At 40.9% G+C, this 21,439-nt stretch overlaps 1 protein-coding gene across 1 annotated transcript; it reads right to left on the bottom strand.

The window, feature by feature from the left end:
* Positions 1 to 1,098: 1,098 nt before the first annotated feature.
* On the bottom strand, positions 1,099 to 20,191 carry PDCD2L (programmed cell death 2 like). The gene is made up of 7 exons (XM_061387936.1): positions 19,229 to 20,191; positions 18,948 to 19,114; positions 18,741 to 18,801; positions 17,507 to 17,880; positions 16,516 to 16,626; positions 10,516 to 10,664; positions 1,099 to 1,288 (listed from the first exon to the last, which is right to left on the bottom strand). Exons 1-7 carry the CDS (start codon positions 19,334 to 19,336, stop codon positions 1,158 to 1,160), a joined length of 1,101 nt encoding a protein of 366 aa, XP_061243920.1. The 5' UTR covers positions 19,337 to 20,191; the 3' UTR covers positions 1,099 to 1,157.
* Between the last annotated feature and the right edge of the window lie 1,248 nt (positions 20,192 to 21,439).

The raw sequence follows: 21,439 nt of genomic DNA, 5'->3' as shown, positions 1-21,439 counted from the left end.
GGAGTGAGTGGTCTGAAGTCTGAGCGATTATCTGCCCACAACAGAAGTGCCACAAGGGAACTGGTGATGGTTTCTCCAACATGACAGAGAGGAAGAATCAAAACCTCTCTCTGCAGGGCTTCCCTGGTGGCTCAGTGGTAAAAAAACAAAAAACAAAAAACCCACCTGCCATTGCAGGACACATGGGTTCAATCCCTGATCCGGCAAGATCCACATCTTTGTTGCCATGGAGCAACTAAGCCCATGCACCACAACTACTGAGCCTGTGCTCTAGAGCCCGGGAGATGCAACTCCTGAAGCCCACACGTGCCCCAGAGCCTGTGCTCTACAAGAAAAGCCGGCACAACGAGAAGCCCGTGCACCACAACCACAGAGCAGCCCCTGCTTGGTGCGACCAGAGAAAGTCCTTGAAGCAATGAATCCAGCACAGCCATAAATAAATAAATAAAAACAAACAAAAAACCTCTCTCTGCAGGTCCACACCCAGCCTCAGCCCTACAAACCCAGTGTTCCTGAAATATCTATAACCAACACCCTTGCTTTCTTCTACACGGCCAGCCACTTTCCCCAGGTGCCTCTCTCCACCTTGGGAAGCAGGGAGAGGGCAAGGAAGCAGTCAAAAACATAAAATGTAAATGGAGAAAGGGGAGATGAGTGGTGGACAGCTGGGTGGAGGGACAATGTCCAGAAGAGACAAAGGGGCAAGAGGTGGAAGTAGATGAGGGTGGAAAGTGTGGTAGGCTTCAACAGTTCATGTCACAGGGCAGAAGCCTCAAGCAGCTGGAACAGTCCCAGCAGTATGCTCTGTCAGCATTCAGGGACAGCAAAAATGCAGAGGCTGCAGGGGTAATACATGGCTAGCTGCTGCTCACAGCGCTACAGCTGCCTCTCCCTCCAAGAACCCGTCAGGGTCTTCCATAAGATCACCTGCCCGTGGGCTTCAGAGGAGCCACGTTCTGAGCTGCCTCTGTGGATGCAGGCCACTGACCCTGAAGGGCTAACCAGCCCATAAACGAGAGGTTCTAAATCCTGGCTCCAGACCCATCACAGGTGCCAAAAAGCAAACAGAAACAAGAGCTAATAAACTCTGAGTCAAAATGAGGTAAAAAGACAATTTAAACATTAAAGTTTAATTTATATAAATAAAAGGAAATGCACTACTTAAATAATAATTCATCTGGGTCCTCTTGGATAATACAAAACTCTTCCATGGGCGCCTGATCATTTTGAGGCCAGCAACTCTTCTCACATGTGTAAATTAGAATGGTTCCGAATTCCACAGAAAGATCTGAAAAATACAACATAATCAGGATTCCAATAAAGAGAAAGTGTTAGGAGATACACTCAATATTCAGTTTGCTTAGTGAATATAGCCCAGACACTGGAACAAGACTGCTTGGGTTCAAACCCAGCTCTACCACCTAGTGATTTCACCTCTATGATATTATTATGTATTTATCATGATGATAAGATTGCTGTGTGGAGTAAATAAGCTAGTACATACAAGATACTTGCAACAGAGCCTGGCACATCTTGAGTGTTATCTGTAAAGCAGAAAGGTTAAGCAGAAGACGCTAATAGGAAGGAGAAGGATTGCTCAATATCAGGATAACTGATGTTGCCACAGGCAGTGGTTTTACCTTACAAGCTGAAAAAATAATTACTTAAGGCAAAAACAGTGCTCATTAGCACTCAGTCACAATACAGTCACAGTATTCCTATAGAAAGTGACTGCTGATTAAAAAAAAAAAAAAAACAGATAAGCAAAATATACTTTAAAAATATGGTACTTCCCAGGTGGTCCAGTGGTTAAAACTCTGTGCTTCCACTGCAGGGGGCACAGGTTCAATCCCTGGTCGAGGAACTAAGATCTTGCATCCTGCGTGGTGTGGCCAAATCCAGACTATTTGACGTTGAAGATCATTTTAAAATGTCATACTAACAGAACACTACGTCCAAGAAAGGATACAGGCAAAGAGCAGAAAATAGATAAGAATTTATAGAAATGTATCAATGGATGGAGCCAGGAAAAATGGCATCAAGAGAACGTGAGTAATAAGAAAGCCTGTTGATATCAGAATAGGAAAACAGGAGTCAACAGGATGAGTTGAGCAACTGGTTTGGAGCAGCAAAGGAAAAATGTAGGCAGGGCCTCCCTGGTGGCTCAGTGGTAACGAATCTGCCTGCCAATGCAGGGGACATGGGTTCAATCCCCAGGTCAGGAAGATCCCACATGCTGCAGAGCAACTAAGCTGGTGAGGCAACTAAGCCTGTGCTCTAGAGTGTGGGAGCCACAGCTACTGAAGCCCACGTGCTGCAGCTCCTGACGCCCAAGCACCCTAGAGCCCATGCTGCGCAACTGGAGAAGCCACTGCCAAAGAAGCCCTGTATACTGCAAATAGAGAGGAGCCCCCACTTGGCACAACTAGAGAAAAGCCCATGCAGTGACAAAGACCCAGCAAAGCCAAAAAAAAAAAAAAAATGTAGGCAGTTGGGCCTTCCCTGGTGGTCCAGTGCTAAGACTCCGTGCTCCCAGTGCAGAGGGCCTGGGTTCGATTTCTGGTTGGGGAACTAGATCCCACATGTTACAACTAAAGAGATAGCATGCTGCATACCACAACAAAGATAGAAGATTCTTCATGCTGCAACTAAGACCTGGAGCAGCCAAATAAATAAATATATAAATAAATATATATATTAAATGTAGGTGGTGATAATGGAAAGAAAGTCCATTATCCCAAATAATGGACAGTCCCAAAAAAGGGTAAAATAGAGCTGATTTTGAAGAAATAACCTGGTGAATTTGAGAAAATTCCCAACTAAAATGCGTAACAGGCAGTTTGTAGAGGGCATGAGAAGGCCACAGCCTCAGTAATAGTAACCACCAGGAGAGGAAAGGAGGAGATGCAAAGAATCAGAATAAAATATGAAATAGCTGAGTATTATACATGAACCCAGAGACCTCCCACAGTGGGGACTGAAGGGTAGGGAGGAGAAAGAGGCATATGGAGATCAAAACAGTCCCGTTATATATGTAATGAAAAAACATCAGCAACCACAAGAAACAGAAAAGACAGGTGAAATCTAGTTACAGGTAGAAAGGAAAGGCTTCCAAGAAGTTCAATGAATGCAGAGGGAAAGAGAAAAGATGTTATCATGGAGTTGAGAAGAGAAAGGTGACCCAACCAACTGGTGTTGCTTCTACAGAAAAGCTACAAACTCAACAGAAAAGACATTCAGGGGAATTCTCTGGTAGGCTGGTGGTTAGAACTCCTCACTTTCACTGCCGAGGGTGTGGGTTCAACCCCTGGCTGGGGAACTGAGATCCTGCAAGCCGCACGGCATGGCCAACTTAAAAAGAAAGAAAGAAAACAAGAAAAACTAAATATGCAGGTCCGAAGACCCATCCGATCCCATGATAAACAAAACTGCAAGGGACTTCCCTCGTGGTTCAGTGGCTAAGACTCTGCCCTCTCAACAGGAGGCCAGGGTTCAATCCCTGGTCAGGGAACTAGATCCCACATGCCTCAACTAAAAGTTCTCATGATGCAGCTAATGGTCCTGCATGCCACAACAAAAATCGAAGATCTCTCATGCCATACCTAAGACCTAGTGCAGCTAAAATAAGTAAATAAGAATTACAGAACAATGGGACTGTAAGACCTGTTAGTTCACTGACTGGACTTCATGGATAAAGAAAGTTCTATGGTGTCAGTGTTAGTTACAAAGGGTGGAGGGGCATCAGTCCACCCTTAGACTTCCACAAAGCAACATTCAATGCCAAAAGATATCTATATGATCGTGAAAGATCTCAGGGATTTTCAGAAAAATGTACTTCCAGTGGGGCCCAGCCATGGGAGATGACAGGAGGTACCAGATAAAAGGGCTGGTGGGGCCCTCACTATTAGAAGGTGACAGCATGGGGTTGACCAAGTTTTGAAGAAAGAAAGTGGGGCTTAATAACTTTACATATAAGTTGTCCTTCAACTAGAAAGGCAGACTAGTTAGGACTCACACCTGCAAGCCCTCTTTGAGGCAATTACATGGTGGAATCCAACTAGGAGAGAACAGCATAAAGAATTCACAGGCTAAACAGCTATGAGAATTATGTTTCCAAAATACAGACTGATAACTTTAATAAAGCAAAACTGATACTAAAATATGTGGAGATGGAGTAGGGTAAACATTTCCTTACCTATTAAAGGGTCAAATACAAACTATTTAAAATGGAAATATGAAATGAATATAATTTTCTTAATTTCAGAAGATCTTTTAGAAACTAGGGCCTCTTTTAATAAAGAACCCATTACCTAAAAAGTCCAGCGGCTCCTTCACTTACACTTAATTTTTCTTATGTTAAATTTTCATGAATTTATTCTAGTACTTTAGTATTACTAAATCTTTTCCTTTTTAGAAAAAAAATTTCTAGTCATACATCTATTTTAACTTTCTGTCTGCATTTATGTCAAGAATGATGACTGGAATGATCCTACACATGGGCAAATAATGGTGATTTCCAAGGTTTACCAGATATTTACAGAAAATCTTCAATAGAAAACTCAGGGATCAAAACAAGCAGAGAAAAAAAGGTAAACTGCAGGAAATAGAAAATGCAGGAAACAAGTAAAAATTTAAAAAAAATAGAACACATCCCAAAGATATGAAAGAAGATACTAAACTCATAAAAACAAACCAAAAAAGGGGACCTTATAAAAAGGTCTATATCCTATGAGTCAATGAGATTTATCCCAAGAATGAAAAGATGTTTAAACATACCAAAATCAGTGTAATATGCCACATTAATAGAATCAATAGAATTACATGATATCTCAATTGATGCAGAAAAAAGCATTTGATAAAATTCAAAACCCTGTAGTGATAAAAATCACTCAGTAAATGAGGAATAGAAGGTAAATTCCTCAAACTGAAAAAGGCCATATACATGAAAAACTCACAGTTAACATAATACTCAATGGTGAAAAACTAAAAGCTATACCCCTAAGACCACGAACAAGACAAGGATCCCCACTTTTGCAACTTATATTCAATGAAGAAGTTCTATACAAAGCGATGGGACAAGAAAAAGAAATAAAAGGCATCCAAATCAGAAAGGAGGAAGTAAAATTATCTCTATTGATCTGATCTTTTTTCCAAGAATGCTTGTTTTTGTCTCTGTACTTACATTTCCACACTAACAGAACAAAATCAAATTATCTGCAACTCAAATATTCTTATTAGAATGATGATAACAGAATCTGACCACAAACATTCAGTTTTTCATCTTGATGTTTTCAAATAAGAATTGTTTAAAACATATGTAGAACTCATCAGTTCCTAGGATAGTTACTAGAAAGTGATGATTTTTCTTTTCTTTTTTTTTGGTGGCACCTCACGACTAGTGGAACTTCCTAAACTAAGGACTGAACTTGCACTCCCTGCAATGGAAGTGGGGAGTTTTAACCAATGGACCAGGAGGGAAGCCCCCGAAAGTAACAAATTTAAAGAAACTGAAATAGTAGTCTCCCAAATTATTTTAGCTGTTGCTATATTTTGTCCTAGAAATAAGTTACCCCTTTGAAAAATTATACTAAGATCAAACCCTGAAATGCTTTTCAATGAAGTAAAACTTACATGTTATTATAATGTCCATATAGCTAGTGATGTAGATAAAGATAAACAGTGATCTCTTCCTGTGTGTTTTTAGGGCTTCCCTGGTAGCTCAGCTGGTAAAGAATCCGCCTGCAATGCAGGAGACCTGAGTTCAATTCCTGGGTTGAGAAGATCCCCTGGAGAAGGTAAGGGCTACCCACTCCAATGTTCTGGCCTGGAGAATTTCAAGGACTGTATAGTCCCTGGGGTTGCAAAGAGTCGGACACGACTGAGCGACTTTCAGTTTCACTTTCTTATGGGTTTAATGCAATTCAAAGAATATGTAAAATGGTCCTGAGAAATCAGGTTAAATTGAAATATAAATTTAAGTTGGGAATATAAAAAGCAAACAATTTTCCTTGCTTTTGATGGTGTACAAGAAGTAGCCCATGTGACAGTGATGTCACATGACAAAGCGTGTTCGTGTTAAGAACACGTTCATCACCACAGAGGAAAGATTTACTGATTATATTGAAATAAAAGAAAAAATGTACATGATGCATCTTAGGTAATTATTGATAAACTGGAAAAAGATAATGTTGACATAAGAAAGCCCATCATCATGAGTGACTCACTCATTATACATGAGTGACTATGGCAGCTGTGCAAAGAGGTAGAAGCCATTATTCCTCAACTGTGTATGATTTTGCCAAATGTGTGCCTTGGTTAGCTTATAATCTTAACAGAGAAAATTTCTGCTCCTAAAATTAAACCACAATAACTTTTAAAATACTGTACAATGGATAAACATGTTTTGTGAATTCAGTATTTTCATGTCTGTTCTAAAAAGTACTTTAAATACACATATGAATACTCAGTGGTTATAAAGATCAAATGTAATCAGTCCCTAGTCCATGTAAAATACTTATATTTAGCAAACAGCAATATATATGTGTGTATATATATGTACATACATGTACATATATATATATATATATATATATATATATATATATATATATATATATGAAGCTCTAAGTCATCTCAGTGGTGTACGACTCTTTGCAACTAAGCAAGGATACTGGAGTGGGTTGCCATGCCCTCCTCCAGGGGATCTTCTCAACCCAGGGACTGAACCCAAGTCTCTAGGTCTCCTGCATTGGCAGGTGGGTTCTTAACCATTAGCGCCACCTGGGAAGCCCCATAAAATATATATTAGGAAATACAGATGATCTGATATTATATGTAGAAAATCCTAACGAATCCACAGCAAAAAACTTGGTTCTGAACAGTTTTCTGTTGTTTTTATATTATCCTTAAAGGCTCTGCCCTAGCCTTTATTCTTTCCTTTCTTCTGTGAGTTTTGGTTGGTTGGTCTTCTTTTTCTAGTTCCTTAAGGTAAACAATTAGGTCACTGATTTGTCTTTGTTTTCAACATATGTGTTTACAGCTCTTAAGATGACATGGTTGGGGACTTCCCTGGTAGTCCAGTGGTCAGGATTCCATGTTTCCGCTGCAAGGGGCATAGGTTCCATCCCTGGGCGGGGAACTAAGATCCCACATGCTGCACAGTGCAGCCAAAAAAATAAAGAAATTAAGACCCAGGGATGCCATTCAGAGGATATACCCAAAAACACTAAAAACAGTGACTCAAATGTATCTGTATCCAATGTTACCAGCAGCATTACTCATAGTAGCCAAAAGATGGAAAGCCCCACCACCAAGTTAAAGAATTTAAAAAATCTGTACTATACAGTGAACTCTGTATATCATGAATGAACTATAAAAAGGAAAGAAATTTTGATACATGCTACAACATGAGCCCTGAAGATATTATGATAAATGAAATGAGCCAGACACAAAAGGACAAATATCATATGATTCCACTTATGTCAGGTGTCTAGAATAGGCAAATTCAAAGAGACAGAAATGGACAGAATAGAGGTTACCAGCAACTAGGGGAAGAGAAAATGAGCTGGGGTGGGGGGTGGGGCTCATTCTTTTACGGGAGGGGCAGAGTAGTTAATGAGTACAGACTGATCTTTTTGTTTGGGATAACAAAAAAGTTCTGGGAATAAAATAGTGGTGACAGTTACATAACACTGTGAATATATTTAATATCACTAAATTATACACTTAAAGAAATGGCTAAAATGGTCAATTTTTAAGTACGTGTATTTTATAATACATTTTTCAAAAAATCAGTTATATTTAAACATATTAATACTAGCAGCAAACATCAGAAACTGAAATTTTTTTAATGCCATTTATCATAGCATAAAAAAACATTTAACACATAGACACAAAACTGAAAAAAGATATGCAAGACTCTACACTGAAAAGTATAAGACTCTATTGCAAGAAATTAAAGAGAACCTAAATAAATGGAGAGATATACTAGTTACATGGACTGGAAGACTCAACATTATTAAGATGTCAATTCTCCTCGATCTGATCCAGAGAACCAACGCAATACCAAACAAAATCCCAGAAAGTCTTTTACTTTTTTAAGAAGTTGGGGAAATAGCAACCCACTCCAGTATTCTTGGCTGCAGAATCCCAAGGACACAGGAGCCTGGCAGGCTGCAATCCATGGGGTCGCAAACAGTCAGACATGACTGAGTGACTGAGCATGCACATATAGAATGGCTAACTTATCGGACAGCTCAGTTAAAGAATTAAGAAATAAAATGCAATTTTAAAAAACCCCACAGAAATGCAAATGATCTGGAAGAGTCAAAATATTTTTGAAAAGGAAGAATAAAGCTGAAAGACTGATACAACCAAGTTACAAATCCAATATTTTGGCCACGTGATAAGAAAAACTGACTCACTGGAAAAGACCCTGATGCTGGGAAAGACTGAAGGCAAAAGGAGAAGGGAGCGGCAGAGGATGAGATGGTTAGATAACATCATGGATTCAATGGACATGAATCTGAGCAAACTCTGGGAGACAGTGAAGAACATGGGAGCCTGTCATGCTGCAGTCCATGGGGTCGCAAAGGGTCAAACATGACGTAGTGACTAAACAACAACAACAAATCTTACAAAGCTACAGTGGTCAAGATAGTGTGGCAGTGGTGTCAAAACAGAAAAACAGATTAATGGAACAGAATGCAGAATAAAGAGTACAGAAACAAATTAACACATATATGGACAACCAATATTCAACAAAGGTAAAAGATACTTGAGCAGAGAAGAAGAGTCTTATCAATAAGTGGTGCTGAAACAACTGGATATTCACATGGAAAAGAAGGAACTTGAACCATACCTTATACCATATATAAAATTTAACTCAAAATGGACATAAATCTAAATGTAAAACTAGAAACAAAACTTGTGTCCTTGGGCTGAGCAATCATTTCTTAGACAAGATATCACAAACATAATTCATATAAGAAAAGATTAATAAATTGTGCTTCAAAATTAAAAACTGTTTTTAAAAGGACAGTTTAGAGAATAAAAAGACAAGTCAGTACTTTATGGAAGGGGGAGAAAAAGGCACTGTTTTCAAGTGGACAAACCTAAAATACCAGCCAACATCAACAATCAATGTTTAAAGAGGCACCCTTGATAAGATGAGTGACAGGAAGAAAATGGCACTTTACCCCACACCCCATGATTTTCTTCTCAATAATCTGTAGTCTCATTCTAATTATGAGAAAAAAAATTAGATGAATCCAAAAGAGGGGCATCTTACAAAATAAGTGACCAGTACTCCCACAAATTGTCAAAGTCATCAAAAACGAGGCAGTCCTGGGATGTCTCTGGTGGTCCAGTGGCTAAGACTCCACACTCACAATGTAGGGGGTCAGGTCTGATCCCTGGTCAGGGAACTAGATCCCACATTCTACAGCTAAAAATCCCACATGCTGCAACAAAGACCTGGTGCAGCCAAATAAATAAATAAATATTTCTTTTAAAAAAATCTTGCTTAAGAAAAATGAGGAAGTCTGAATTTTCATCACAGGCAAGAGACACACTAAGTGATATCCTGGATGGGCTCTTGGATATTAGGTAAAAACTAAGGAAATCTAAATAAACTATGGACTTTAGTTAATAATGTATTAATATTGACTCATTAATTATAACAAAAGTACTGTATTAGTATAAATTTATTTTAATAAAGGGGAAACTGGACGTGAGGTATATGGGAATTCTAGGTCCTTATTTCGCAATTTCTCTGTAAATTGAAAGCTTCTAAAGAATAAAGTCTACACTAAAAAAAAAAAAAGAAAAAAAACCCAAAAATAAAAATTGGCAAGCTAGACTTAGAGAAAATATTTGTACATTATATACCAGATGAAGGACTTGTATCCAGAATACATACAAAACTCTCAGAATTCAATAAGAAGACAAACTACCCAAATTTTAGAAAGAGAAAATGATTAGAACAGACACTTCACCAGAGAAAATATAAAGTGATAAATCAGCACATGAAAATGATGCTCAAAATCATTAGTTATTAGAGAAACGCAAATGAAAACCATGCGATGTCGCTACACACTCATGAGACTGAAATGAACAAGACAGACCGTGTCAAGTATTGCCAAGGAGGTGCAACTCTCATGTACTGTCAGTTGTGATGTAAGTGGCACAGGCTCTTTAGAAAACAAGGTGGCAGTGTCTTAAAAAGTCAAACACACACCTACTGCACGATTCAACTGCTTTTCTCCTAGATACTTAATCCAAAAGCCTATGTCCATACAGAGGCCTGTACACAAATGTTCAAAGCAACTTTATTTATACTAGCCCCGAACGGAAGCAACAAATATGTCTCCTAAAAATTATTCTAAGTTCCCAAATTTTCTGTAATGCTTATATTTTATAAGGAAACAAAGATGAAACACTAGGTTTTCATTTTAAAAACTAATCCCAAATTAGTGCCAGAAACCCACAAACTCAAATAAATAAAGGGCCCTTTACCTAAATTAGCACTTCTGAGCATGCTGACCAGTGCTGGCATAAGCTGAAACTCAAATATCCTTCGGGCTCCACAGTAGCTGCAGGCTGGGAGTTCAGTGACTTCTGATGCAGGGCAGGTCAAAAAAAGTGGTTCTCCACTCCAGGAGTACCTAGAATAAGGAGAAAAAGAACGCTGAATTAGGGCCACATACAAGTCACATGTTAACATCCAAGACTACACTTAATCGATTTTGTTTCTTTCTTGGAGAATATCCGGAGCAAAACCGGACAGCAAAGAAAATCCAAAGGCCCAGAAAACTAGCTGCAAGGCTGGAAATGATAGCAAGACATCTGAATTCTTATCAATGCTTGATTTAAAGTCTAGATGAAGGCACTAAAGCTAATATTGAACTAAATTTAACTAAAACTGCAACAAAGCCCAGACTCTGCTCAATTGCAGATTGAGACTCAGCTCCCCACAGTTCTGGCCTTACAGAAGAAGGGGTGTGCACCCCTAAGGGATGAGTATCAACTTCAGTATCTATTTTCCTCCAACATACAGTTTCCAGTAAATATTTTTTTAAGTTACTAGATATGCAAAGAAGCAGAAAAAACTAACCCATAAAGAAAATAAATACATGGAGAGCCATAGCCAAAATGATGAACTTTTCAGACACACTTTATGCTTTTAAAAATTTCATTGAAGTATAGTTGATTTACAATGTGTGTTTAACTTCTGCTATACAGCAAAGTGACTCTTTTTCTTTCTTTTCCATTATGGTTTATCACAGGATACTGATTACAGTTCCCTGTGCCATACAATAGGACCCTGATGGACAATATTTTTAAAACCACCACCAGATTAAGTCTCTCACTTCAATCACTCTTGTCATCAATGTACTTTAATATCCGCAGATTTAGTTCTTATTTCATTTTGGAGAAAATATCCTATTTTATCTTTGAGTATTGTTTTGGATCCATTTGTTGAGTTCTCTTCTTTGGACACCTGTTATCTTTATAGCAATTATATTTATCCACCTTCCAAGATGCTGCTGCTGCTGCTAAGTCGCTTCAGTCGTGTCCGACTCTGTGCGACCCCATAGACAGCAGCCCACCAGGCTCCCCCGTCCCTGGGATTCTCCAGGCAAGAACACTGGAGTGGGTTGCCATTTCCTTCTCCAATGCATGAAAGTGCAAAGTGAAAGTGAAGTCGCTCAGTTGTGTCCCACTCTTAGCGACCCCATGGACCGCGGCCCACCAGGGTCCTCCGTCCATGGGATTTTCCAGGCAAGAGTACTGGAGCGGGGTGCCATTGCCTTCTCCGACCTTCCAAGATAGCACCTTCTAATTACTTTGTCTTTTTGTTTAGCATTCATGAGATTTTTGAAACTCTCTTCACATCAGTACTTTGATTTTCAGCCAAGTCGACTACTTCTAAATTTATTAGATATGCAATGTGTGGCTTGATTTCTTTAGCAATTCAACTTCCCTTGGCATCTTATTTTCTCAACTTTGAGCTCTTGGTTTTACTGAACACATTGTCTTACAAAGTTCATCTGTATCTTGAAAACTCTGCTGGGAATTATGTGTTCCTCAGATTATCTTTTCTTCCAGATATGGTTCTTGGCGCATTTTTGTATGCACTATTCATTTCTCTAATTTTACTACCAACAGTATGATTACATGGGTGGCCTGCCACTTTTCAGCTAGTTCAGGCCTCAAGAGGGCAACTCTGTTTAGACCACCAGTTTGCTCCAAAACAATGTGTGGGTTTTCTTACTGACTTCCTGTCAATCTCACATCAGAGGTCTGTTCTTTTCCCCTTCTCCAAACACATTTTTCATTTCTTGTACTCTTCTGTAGGTGAATCGGGGTGGGGGTAGAGTTCTGTAAGACTCAGTGCAATCTACTAGAACACCTGGGCTTCCTTTTTACTGAGATAGTGTAAAATGTCTTACATGTTGGGGGATCCCACTCTAATGGGCAAGAAATTGCCCTTGACTTCTTTATCATTTCTGTATCGTATCATGGAACCCAACTTTTGCTTCTGAGAGGCAATTCCTAATTCCCTGTATCTTCACCCGCACCACACCCAGTTGTGTGGCCAAAAGCCCTACAGCAGAAGATACAGATTCTTCTCCTGTTTGCTTCTTTCCGGATTCAACATTATTACCACAATTCTCAGGATGCTGTGGACTTATCAGTGTATCTTCAAGAAGTGAGAGAAGGAGGTTGAATGGCTAGAACTCACACTGAAGGTACAGAAATGTACCTTCCTCTGTGAAAAGAAAGTTAACTATATAAATAAATACATGTGAGGCACCCAGAACTGTATTAGACTTTTAGTGATATCACATCCTGGATTGCCACTTTGAGTTTTATGGTATTAAGTTTCTTTCCTTATTTCAATGCAGATGGAAGGGATTTTCTTTTTAAAGTTTGTTTTTTTCTACCTTAATTTTGGTTGATTTTTACTTTTTATATTCACTGTAACCAGGTATTAGGATAGAGAGACCACGTGATTTTACTCTGACCACTGTATCTAGACCCATTTTTCCACGTTTTCCCTGTGTTGTCATTTTTATATACTATAACCTGCTGGATATGTCATTTCCTCTGAGAGCCTCTGTGACATCCTATTTAGAATAGTTATGTTTTATTTTCCTCATTTATCACTTGTGGAAATCACACAATGTATCTTTTTATTTTTAAACTCTCTCACTAGAAGGTAAAATCTATAAAAACAAGGACTTTGTGTCATTTTCTGTTGTACCTGCAGCATCTATAACAGCACCTAACATCTGGCGTAGACTCTGTAAATATTAGCTGAATGAATGAACGTGCTCACTGAATCCTTCCAAACATCCTACAAAGTAGGCATTAGGCCCATTTTACAGAAGAGTAAATAGTCATCTGCCCCAAGGCCAAGTCTTCTAAGACCAAAACCAAGGTTCTTTTCATCCCTACCATGTTTGAAAATGTACCGGTATCACAAATACCTACTATATGTAGGTACTATGCTTTGCATGAGAATAACATACTGTCCTCACTGCCAAAGATCATGAATACATAAGTACACCAATACTATTAAGAGATCCTTATAGATCTCTGCTTCCCCAAAATAGCATAGTGGGTTTCAAACAACAGTCAGTATTTATGGATGTTGTACAGAGTATTTTCATCATCACCTCATTTAGTTCCCAGAGGGATCCTAAGAAATAGGTAGTTGTATTATCATCCTCATTTTGGAGACGAGGCACTGAGGATAAGAAAGGTTAAGTGAATTGCCCATGGACCTTCAACTAGAAATGGAAAACCCAGGCCCTGAACTTCCAAGACCTCTTATTCAATATCCTCTGGGCAGTTGTTACTTATTACAAAGTATTATGGCTTCGGTATAAGAAACTTGTAAAGTAGAATGTGCAAGGGAAATAAAACCAAAACTACTATAACAAAGATTTAGTTTCAAAGATGTAAATCAAACTGACAAAGACACACTCTGTAGTCTAAGAACAAGCAAGACTCCACCCCCCAAATAACACCCTCCGAAATCCCCATCTCCAGCACTGCATCAACACTCATCCAATTTCACAAGCCAGAAGCTCAAAACCACTTTGTTGCCTTCCAATCTTTTACTCTCATATCCAAGGGTCACCAAGAACTGCCATTATACAAACATCTCCCAAACTCATTCCCTGTTTCCCACATCCTCTGCCTTGATCCAAAACCTTATACCATCTCTCACCTGGATTCCTTGAATCTCGAGTGATCATATCACTCCCCTGGCATCCACTGGCTACAGAATAAAATACAAATTCTTTAGTAAGAAATGGATTGAAAACATACCTAATCCATGCCAGTTCTAGACACCAAGTCTGGGGAGTACCCAGTCTGTCAAGGAGGACAACAAGGGTGTGTGTCCTAAAGGAGGTCAAGGTTTGGAGCTGTGGGAGGCAAGAACCAAGCTGTTCTCACTTCAGACACCATGGTGTCCAGCCCACTGGCTTGCCCCTATCCCGCCATGATGCACTTGGCTATCTTTTTCCTTCATCAGTTACTTCTGTGACACAAAGCATCCTTGGCCTTTATCCTACAGGGTATGGGCTAGGGGCTCCAAGTGTGTCTCCCGCATGGTGCCTTTCCTGATGAAACAGGCAAAGGCCCCTGGTCCCTCCTCTGGGTTGCTGGCACACTTGTTCACATCTCCGTTGGGCACCTATCATAGCATATAGTGTCCTGTCTCCTCTGACCAGACCAGGTACTTTTGTGGCCAGCACCAAGAGCGGTTGTTATTGAACCAACTCCAAGCCCAGCACACAATAACTCAGCCCTGGAGGAGGAGAGGATCAGTGTGAGCATTGAGTCTCATCAGTGAAGAGGCCCCTCCCAAAGGGTGGTCTCCAACTAAGAATTACTGTCACTACTGAGGGGCTTGAAGGTTTCATAATTTGGGCATGTTTTCAACACAGCATCTCTAGTTGTCACGCCTAATTAAAGTAAGGAGAAATAAAGTGAATTATCATCAATAAAATTAGGATGCCAAGAATCAAAAGTAAAATCTGACTTTGTACTCTGGAGTAAAAACTACAGTCGAACAATATGTATCAAGAACCTTTAAACTTCAAAATTTCAATCCTCAATTTCGCTCCTAGAACTAGCTTAGACAGAAATCACTACGACATTCCAGGAGTTGTAAACAGCATGCATACTGCAGCACTAAACTATGCAAAACTGAAACAATCCAGATGGAAACAATCAAACACCCAACAATACTGCCACAAGCAAAGTCAAAAAACAAACAGGCCCAGAAAATAAATCATGATGATTTTAATCATATAAAATTAATCATCATAATCTCTCTAATATATAAAAAGTTCCTAAAAATCAAAAGGAACAAGAACTTATGGAAAAATGGGTAAAGGTTATGAATAGACAATAGGGAGGCCAAAAAGGTTTCTGTAAGATCTTATAGAAAAACCTGAACAAACTTTTGGCCCACCCAACAGAAGTAATTCCACAACACAGAAGAAGATATTCATAAGAAAAAAATCAGGTAATATTATACCAAGATGCCCTTTTTCACCGTGAATTGACAGAAATACAAAAGCATGAACCTCACCCTGCTGGCAAGGCCACCGGAAAACAGGCACTTATAGGTTGCCAGTAGGAATTAAAGATCATATATTGCCAGCAGGAATTAAAAGTCCAATGGGAGAAAACTGGGTGCTAGCAATTAAAACCACAATTGCATAAACCCTTCTGCTTAACTATGCCACTTCAGGAAATGCATCCTAGAGAAATACTTGCTCACTAAAAGTCCATCAACAAGTAAAATGGACATGGGACTACAGTAACTTTTTTTTTTTAATATAGTTCTTAATGTTCTGAGAAGATACAATAATAGATAATAGCACAGTTGAAAAAGCAGGAAACAGAATGTTTCTTGAATGCTTTCTTGTGATTAAAAAAAAAAAAAGGAAAGTAACATGTGACATTTGCTTTGACATGCATAAAGAAATTACATAAGCACACACAGGAACTACCAACAGTGATGACCTGATAGATATGAATAGTAGGAAAGGAATTATTCCGTTATATTTATACATATATGCACATACTTCTATGTTTTTGAGTCTTAAAAATGTGTTTTAAATTTAAATTTAAAACAGAAGAGGGGGGCGGGGAGGGAGGCAAAAAATAAAATAAAACAGAAGAAAATCACTTGGAAGAATTTTTAATACATAGGGAAACCCTCAATACCAATGAATGTTTACGAAAAGAGAATAGCTATATTCCATGACCCCAATTCACAACAATAAAAGAATACACACAATACCTACTTACACATATACATCCAGATATGTAAAAAATAACTAAACTTAATACACTAAAATCTTAGCTTCTTGGTTTGGGGAATATTGTAGATTTTGGTTTTCTTGTTCTGTTTTTCTGTGTTTTCCTAACTAACACACATTACTTTTGCATCACCAAGAAAAACAATAAAAGGAAATGTGCATTTACCTTAAAATCTGCTCCTGACAAGCAGCAATTCTCTTCATGAATTTGTAAAACATCTTATCTCCACTTTTAATTACAGTCTTCTCATATTTTTCATCACCATCACTAGACAGACTAAAAAGAAAAGCAGAAAACACTTTTGTATGTCTACATTCAGAGAATTACTGTATTTAGAAGAGTACACAGGGAATTTCCGGGTAGTCCACTAGTTAGGACTCCACATTCTCACTGCTGAGGGCCCAGATTGAATCCCTGGTTGCAGAACTAAAATCCCACAAGCTGCTCTGGGCGGCCTAAATAAATAAATAAGTTTTTAAAAAAGAAACAGAGTACACAATTTTAAAAACTTTACCACAGTAAAATATACATACATAACTTAAAAATCATAAGTTTAACACTTTATAACGAATAACAGTAACCCCCTGCCCAACTTTCTCCCAAGCCCTGCTTCTTAGCCATTTTCAACACTGGATAATTATTTGCAATGTAAAAAGTCATCATGGGGCTTCCCTGGTGATCCCGTGGTTAAGAATCCGCCCTGCAGTGCAGGGGATGCTGGTTCAATCCATGGTCCAGGAAGATTCCCCCATATCTCATGACAACTAAGCCCATGCACCACAACTACTGAGCCCAGACTCTAGAGTCCCAGCTCTGCAATAAGAGAAGCCACTGCAATGAGAAGCCTGCACATTACAAATAGAGAGTAGCCCCGACTCGTCGCAACTAGAGAAAGCCTGTGTACAGCAACAAAGACTCAGGGCAGCCAAAAATAAACAAATAAATAAACAAATAAAAGTCATATACCCACCGGCTCTTGTCATGTCTTTCTCCATTATGGAGTATTTTCAAACACCAACACGCCTGTAGGTGTGTCAGACCTGAAAAAGTTCTGCCTGAAAAAGTATCCCCAGTTTTGAGGATAAAACCAAAGAGTACCAACTCTGGAAGCCTCCTGATCAAACCACCTCTCAAACTCAACAGCACACACACTCACCTTTGGGAAAGCAGCTGTTCCATATCAACTCCTTCTCTCTGCTGATACTCCCTCAGAAGGCTCTGAGCATGGTCCAGACTGATGAAGTCCGTGTAGTCATCCTCATCGACGACACAGATGTAATAGGGCAGGAACTGCGGCACCGCAGGAGGCAAGGCCGGCCCTCCCCCAGGAGGTGCAGGAGGAGCAACACCTGGGACAGTATCCTGCAAGCGGAGGTCCTGGAGCTGGGAGGTCCAGTCTCTGTCCCTGGCATTGCTCAAATCATTTCCAAACTCCGAGACAGGCTGCAGTGGAGACGCTTCCTCACTGTCACTTCCCCAGTCATCTGCACCTTCACACCAATCCTCAGCTGTGAGGCCATTTTCCTGTTTCTGGAAAAATACCCAGCGAATGAGGTTCAAGCACACTGTTCCCTTGGCTTCCTGAGCCACCTAATCCTTCACCTTCCTGAAGGAACCTTACATCTGCCCCTCCCACTCCAGCACCTCATGGTTTACTCAAAAGCATGTTGGAGGTGAGGAATGTTGTGTTTCCTTTTCAGGGGCACTGTGGCAGATATACTATGGTGGTTTCTTCAACACCGCCTTCAGTTGTGCTTCATATACTACAGAAGCTGGTAAGAAAGAACTACATTTCCCAGACTCCTAAGCAGCTAGGGTTCTAGATATGGTCAGGGGGTCCGCTCATAAGGAACACTAGAGAGACAAACTTGACAGAATGAAGTAGAAAGAGTGACCATGAAGCAAAAGGCAGCTGGTATGTAGATGGAGACAGAGCAAGGCTCTGGAGTCAACAGTTCTGACAAGGGCAACTTCATCAGAATACATCTGGGCTTCCAGACTGCATGAGGGGTGTCATGGCAGCTCCCTGACAGGACAGTTCTGAGGTGTAGTTCTGCTGGTCACTCCTGGAGTAATTTCCTCCAGCCTATCTAGTAAGATAAGGAAAAACTTAACTTTAAATCAGTCTCAGCTATAAAAAGTCAAAACGCTTTTCTATTATCTGCAATTGAACCCCAAGAAATATAGGCAAACACCACCTTTTTATTCCTATTATTGCTAGCACAATGCTTCGCACACATTAAGAACTCAGTGAATATATAAAGCAACATTTATTGGGAAAGAAAAGCTGGATTTTGTTCTGCAGTCCTATCTTTGCAGGCAGTCCATGGGGTCGCAAAGAGACACGATTTAGCGACTAAACAACAATATGATAGTCACAACTGCGTTACCTGAGCGTCCTGAGTCTCTTTCTCTCTCATCTGCAGGCACTGGGAGCGGAACACCTTCCAACTTCATAGTAAAGAAAAACCGCGGTGAGGACTGCATCGCCAACTGCCGGAGGGCTGGCCAGTCCCCTCCCGGTGCAGCTGGCGCGGCCGCCGCTCCCGCCCACTCGACATAAATCCTGTGGGCAGCTCAGCTACTTCCCCGCCTACCTGCGCGCCCCGCCGCTACCGCACTCAGGGCGAGGGCAAGCGAACACGTGCAGGAGTCGATGAAAAGGAGAGCCTTCCAGCGGGCAGTACACCTGCACCACGAGGGCAAGCGGTTGCCGGCACAGTTCACACACCGGCCTCGGAGCTGCCACGGCGGGCAGGGCGTCCTGAGGACAAGGAAGGCGCTCAGACCCTGACTTTGTCCAGGGACCTCGCCCACTCCCTCACCCCGTAGCCCAACACCAGCTCCAGCCGACCCCGGCTCCCGCGCCCCACCTCACCGGAACGCCGCCCAGCTTGCTTGCGGTCCAGGCGCTCGGCCCCGTGGGACGGCCGTGCACTGCAGCATCTCGAAGCCCGAGCAGCACGGGTTTCCGAACAGCCGCCATGACGACCGGGAGAACAAGTGAAGAGGCGGGCTACGGCAGCCGAGAGGGTGAGCCTCTCTGCGCATGCGCTTCGCTGACGCCTGTGGGACAGCCCCGCCCCTCCTAGACCTTCTGGGAGATGTAATTTGGGAGTTCTAATATGACCAACCTAGATAGCATATTCAAAAGTAGAGACATTATTCTGCCAACAAAGGTTCGTCTAGTCAAGGCTATGGTTTTTCCAGTGGTCATGTATGGATGTGAGAGTTGGACTGTGAGCGCCGAAGAATTGATGCTTTTGAATTGATGCTGGAGAAGACTCTTTGAGAGTCCCTTGGACTGCAAGGAAATCGGTCCTGGGTGTTCTTTGGAAGGAATGATGCTAAAACTGAAACTCCAATACTTTGGCACCTCATGCGAAGAGTTGACTCATTGGAAAAGACTGATACTGGGAGGAATTGGGGGCAGGAGGAGAAGGGGATGACAGAGGATGAGATGGCTGGATGGCATCACCGACTCGATGGACGTGAGTTTGAGTGAACTCTGGGAGTTGGTGATGGACAGGGAGGCCTGGCGTGCTGCGATTCATGGGGTCGCAAAGAGTCGGATACGACTGAGCGACTGAACTGAAATTTAATATCCTGGATTCCAGATGTTTTTTTTTCCCCTGGTAATGCGCCGCTAAAGGAAGTAGGTACCATCTACTGTGAGGTATCTTGCCGAGAAGTTTTATCTAAAATCAGGGGGGACTTCCCTGGCGGTCCGGTGGCTCTGACTCCGAGCTTCCAATGTAGTGGGCGGGGTTCGATCCCTGGTAGATTCCACTTGCCCAAGGGGCAGCCCCCCCAAAAAATTGGAGGGGAATAGCACTCTCCTAAACAACCCCCCACCCCACCCCACCCCCGGAAAAAATAAAAAAAGAGGGTCCTAAATTTTTAGAGAAAAAATGTATAAAGTATTAGTCGTTCAGTCGTGTCTCTTTGCGACCCATGAACTGTAGCCCACCAGGCTCCTCTGTCCATGGAACACTCCAGGCAAGAATATTGCAATGGGTTGCCATTTCCTTCTCCAGGGGATCTTCCTGACCCAGGGATCAAAGCCCGGTCTCCTGCATTGCAGGCAGATTCTTTGTCATCTGAGCCACCAGGGAAGCCCACATTTTTTAGACACATTGAAATGCCTATACTGTAGATGAAATGATGTATCTGAGGGTTGGTACGTGATGGGAGGGGTCCGTAGATGAAATAAAATTGGCCCTGGATTGATAGTTGTTCGAGTTTGGTGTGAGGCACAGGGTGGTCTGTTATGCTATTTGAATTTTATATGTTCGAGTTTTTCCGTAATAAAAATTTTAAGATGCCTGTAGCACACCCAGGGGAATTTTAAAAAGGTAGTGCTAAGTGAAAGAAGCTAGATACAAAAGGCCACATTCTGGAAAAGGTACCTTTGTAGTCAAATCGATGCTTGCCAGAGAGTCTGGGTTTAGGGGGCAGAGATTGACCACAAAAGGATGCCAGAACTTGGGGTGATGAAAATGCTATAGATCTCACTTGTGCTGGCTACATGACTGGATAGAATTGTCAGAACTGTACACCAAAGATGAATTTTACTATATGTAAATTACACCTCAATAAATTGGACTTAAAAAAAGCATGTTGCAGAAGTACTATTTCAGGCTTTGTACTGTGGTGTGTAAAAAAATAAAAAAGACACAGGTGCCTCCTTTTGTTTGACTCCAGCCCCAGCAAGGACTTGGAGCTGAAACCTGGTTTACTCCTGGTTTATTACCGCCAATCTGATGGCTTTACAGGTACTATGAAGTCCAGTCTTGCTGTTCTCATCATGTCTATCCAAAATGGTTGGATGACTTGGTAGATACTTGTTATTTTAGCTAAATGTTTCCCAGGATACATTTCTAAATTACTGCAATAAGAAACAAACTTCAAAATTCTTCCTGGGGATTTCTGTGGTGGTCCAGTGTTTAAGACTCTGTGCTTCCACTGCAGGAGGCACGAGTCCAGTCCCTGGTCAGGGAACTAAGATCCACATGCCCCCCCAAAAAAAATTTTTTTAAGTCTTCTTATTCTTGCTAACATAGCAAGATCTCCTCCAGCAAAAGGCCAC

The sequence above is a fragment of the Bos javanicus genome, chromosome 18 (genome assembly GCF_032452875.1).
Source record: "Bos javanicus breed banteng chromosome 18, ARS-OSU_banteng_1.0, whole genome shotgun sequence".
Lineage (NCBI taxonomy): Eukaryota > Metazoa > Chordata > Mammalia > Artiodactyla > Bovidae > Bos > Bos javanicus.
The sequence above is the reverse complement of the archived record's forward strand: the minus strand, read 5'-3'. Positions and strand labels throughout refer to the sequence as shown.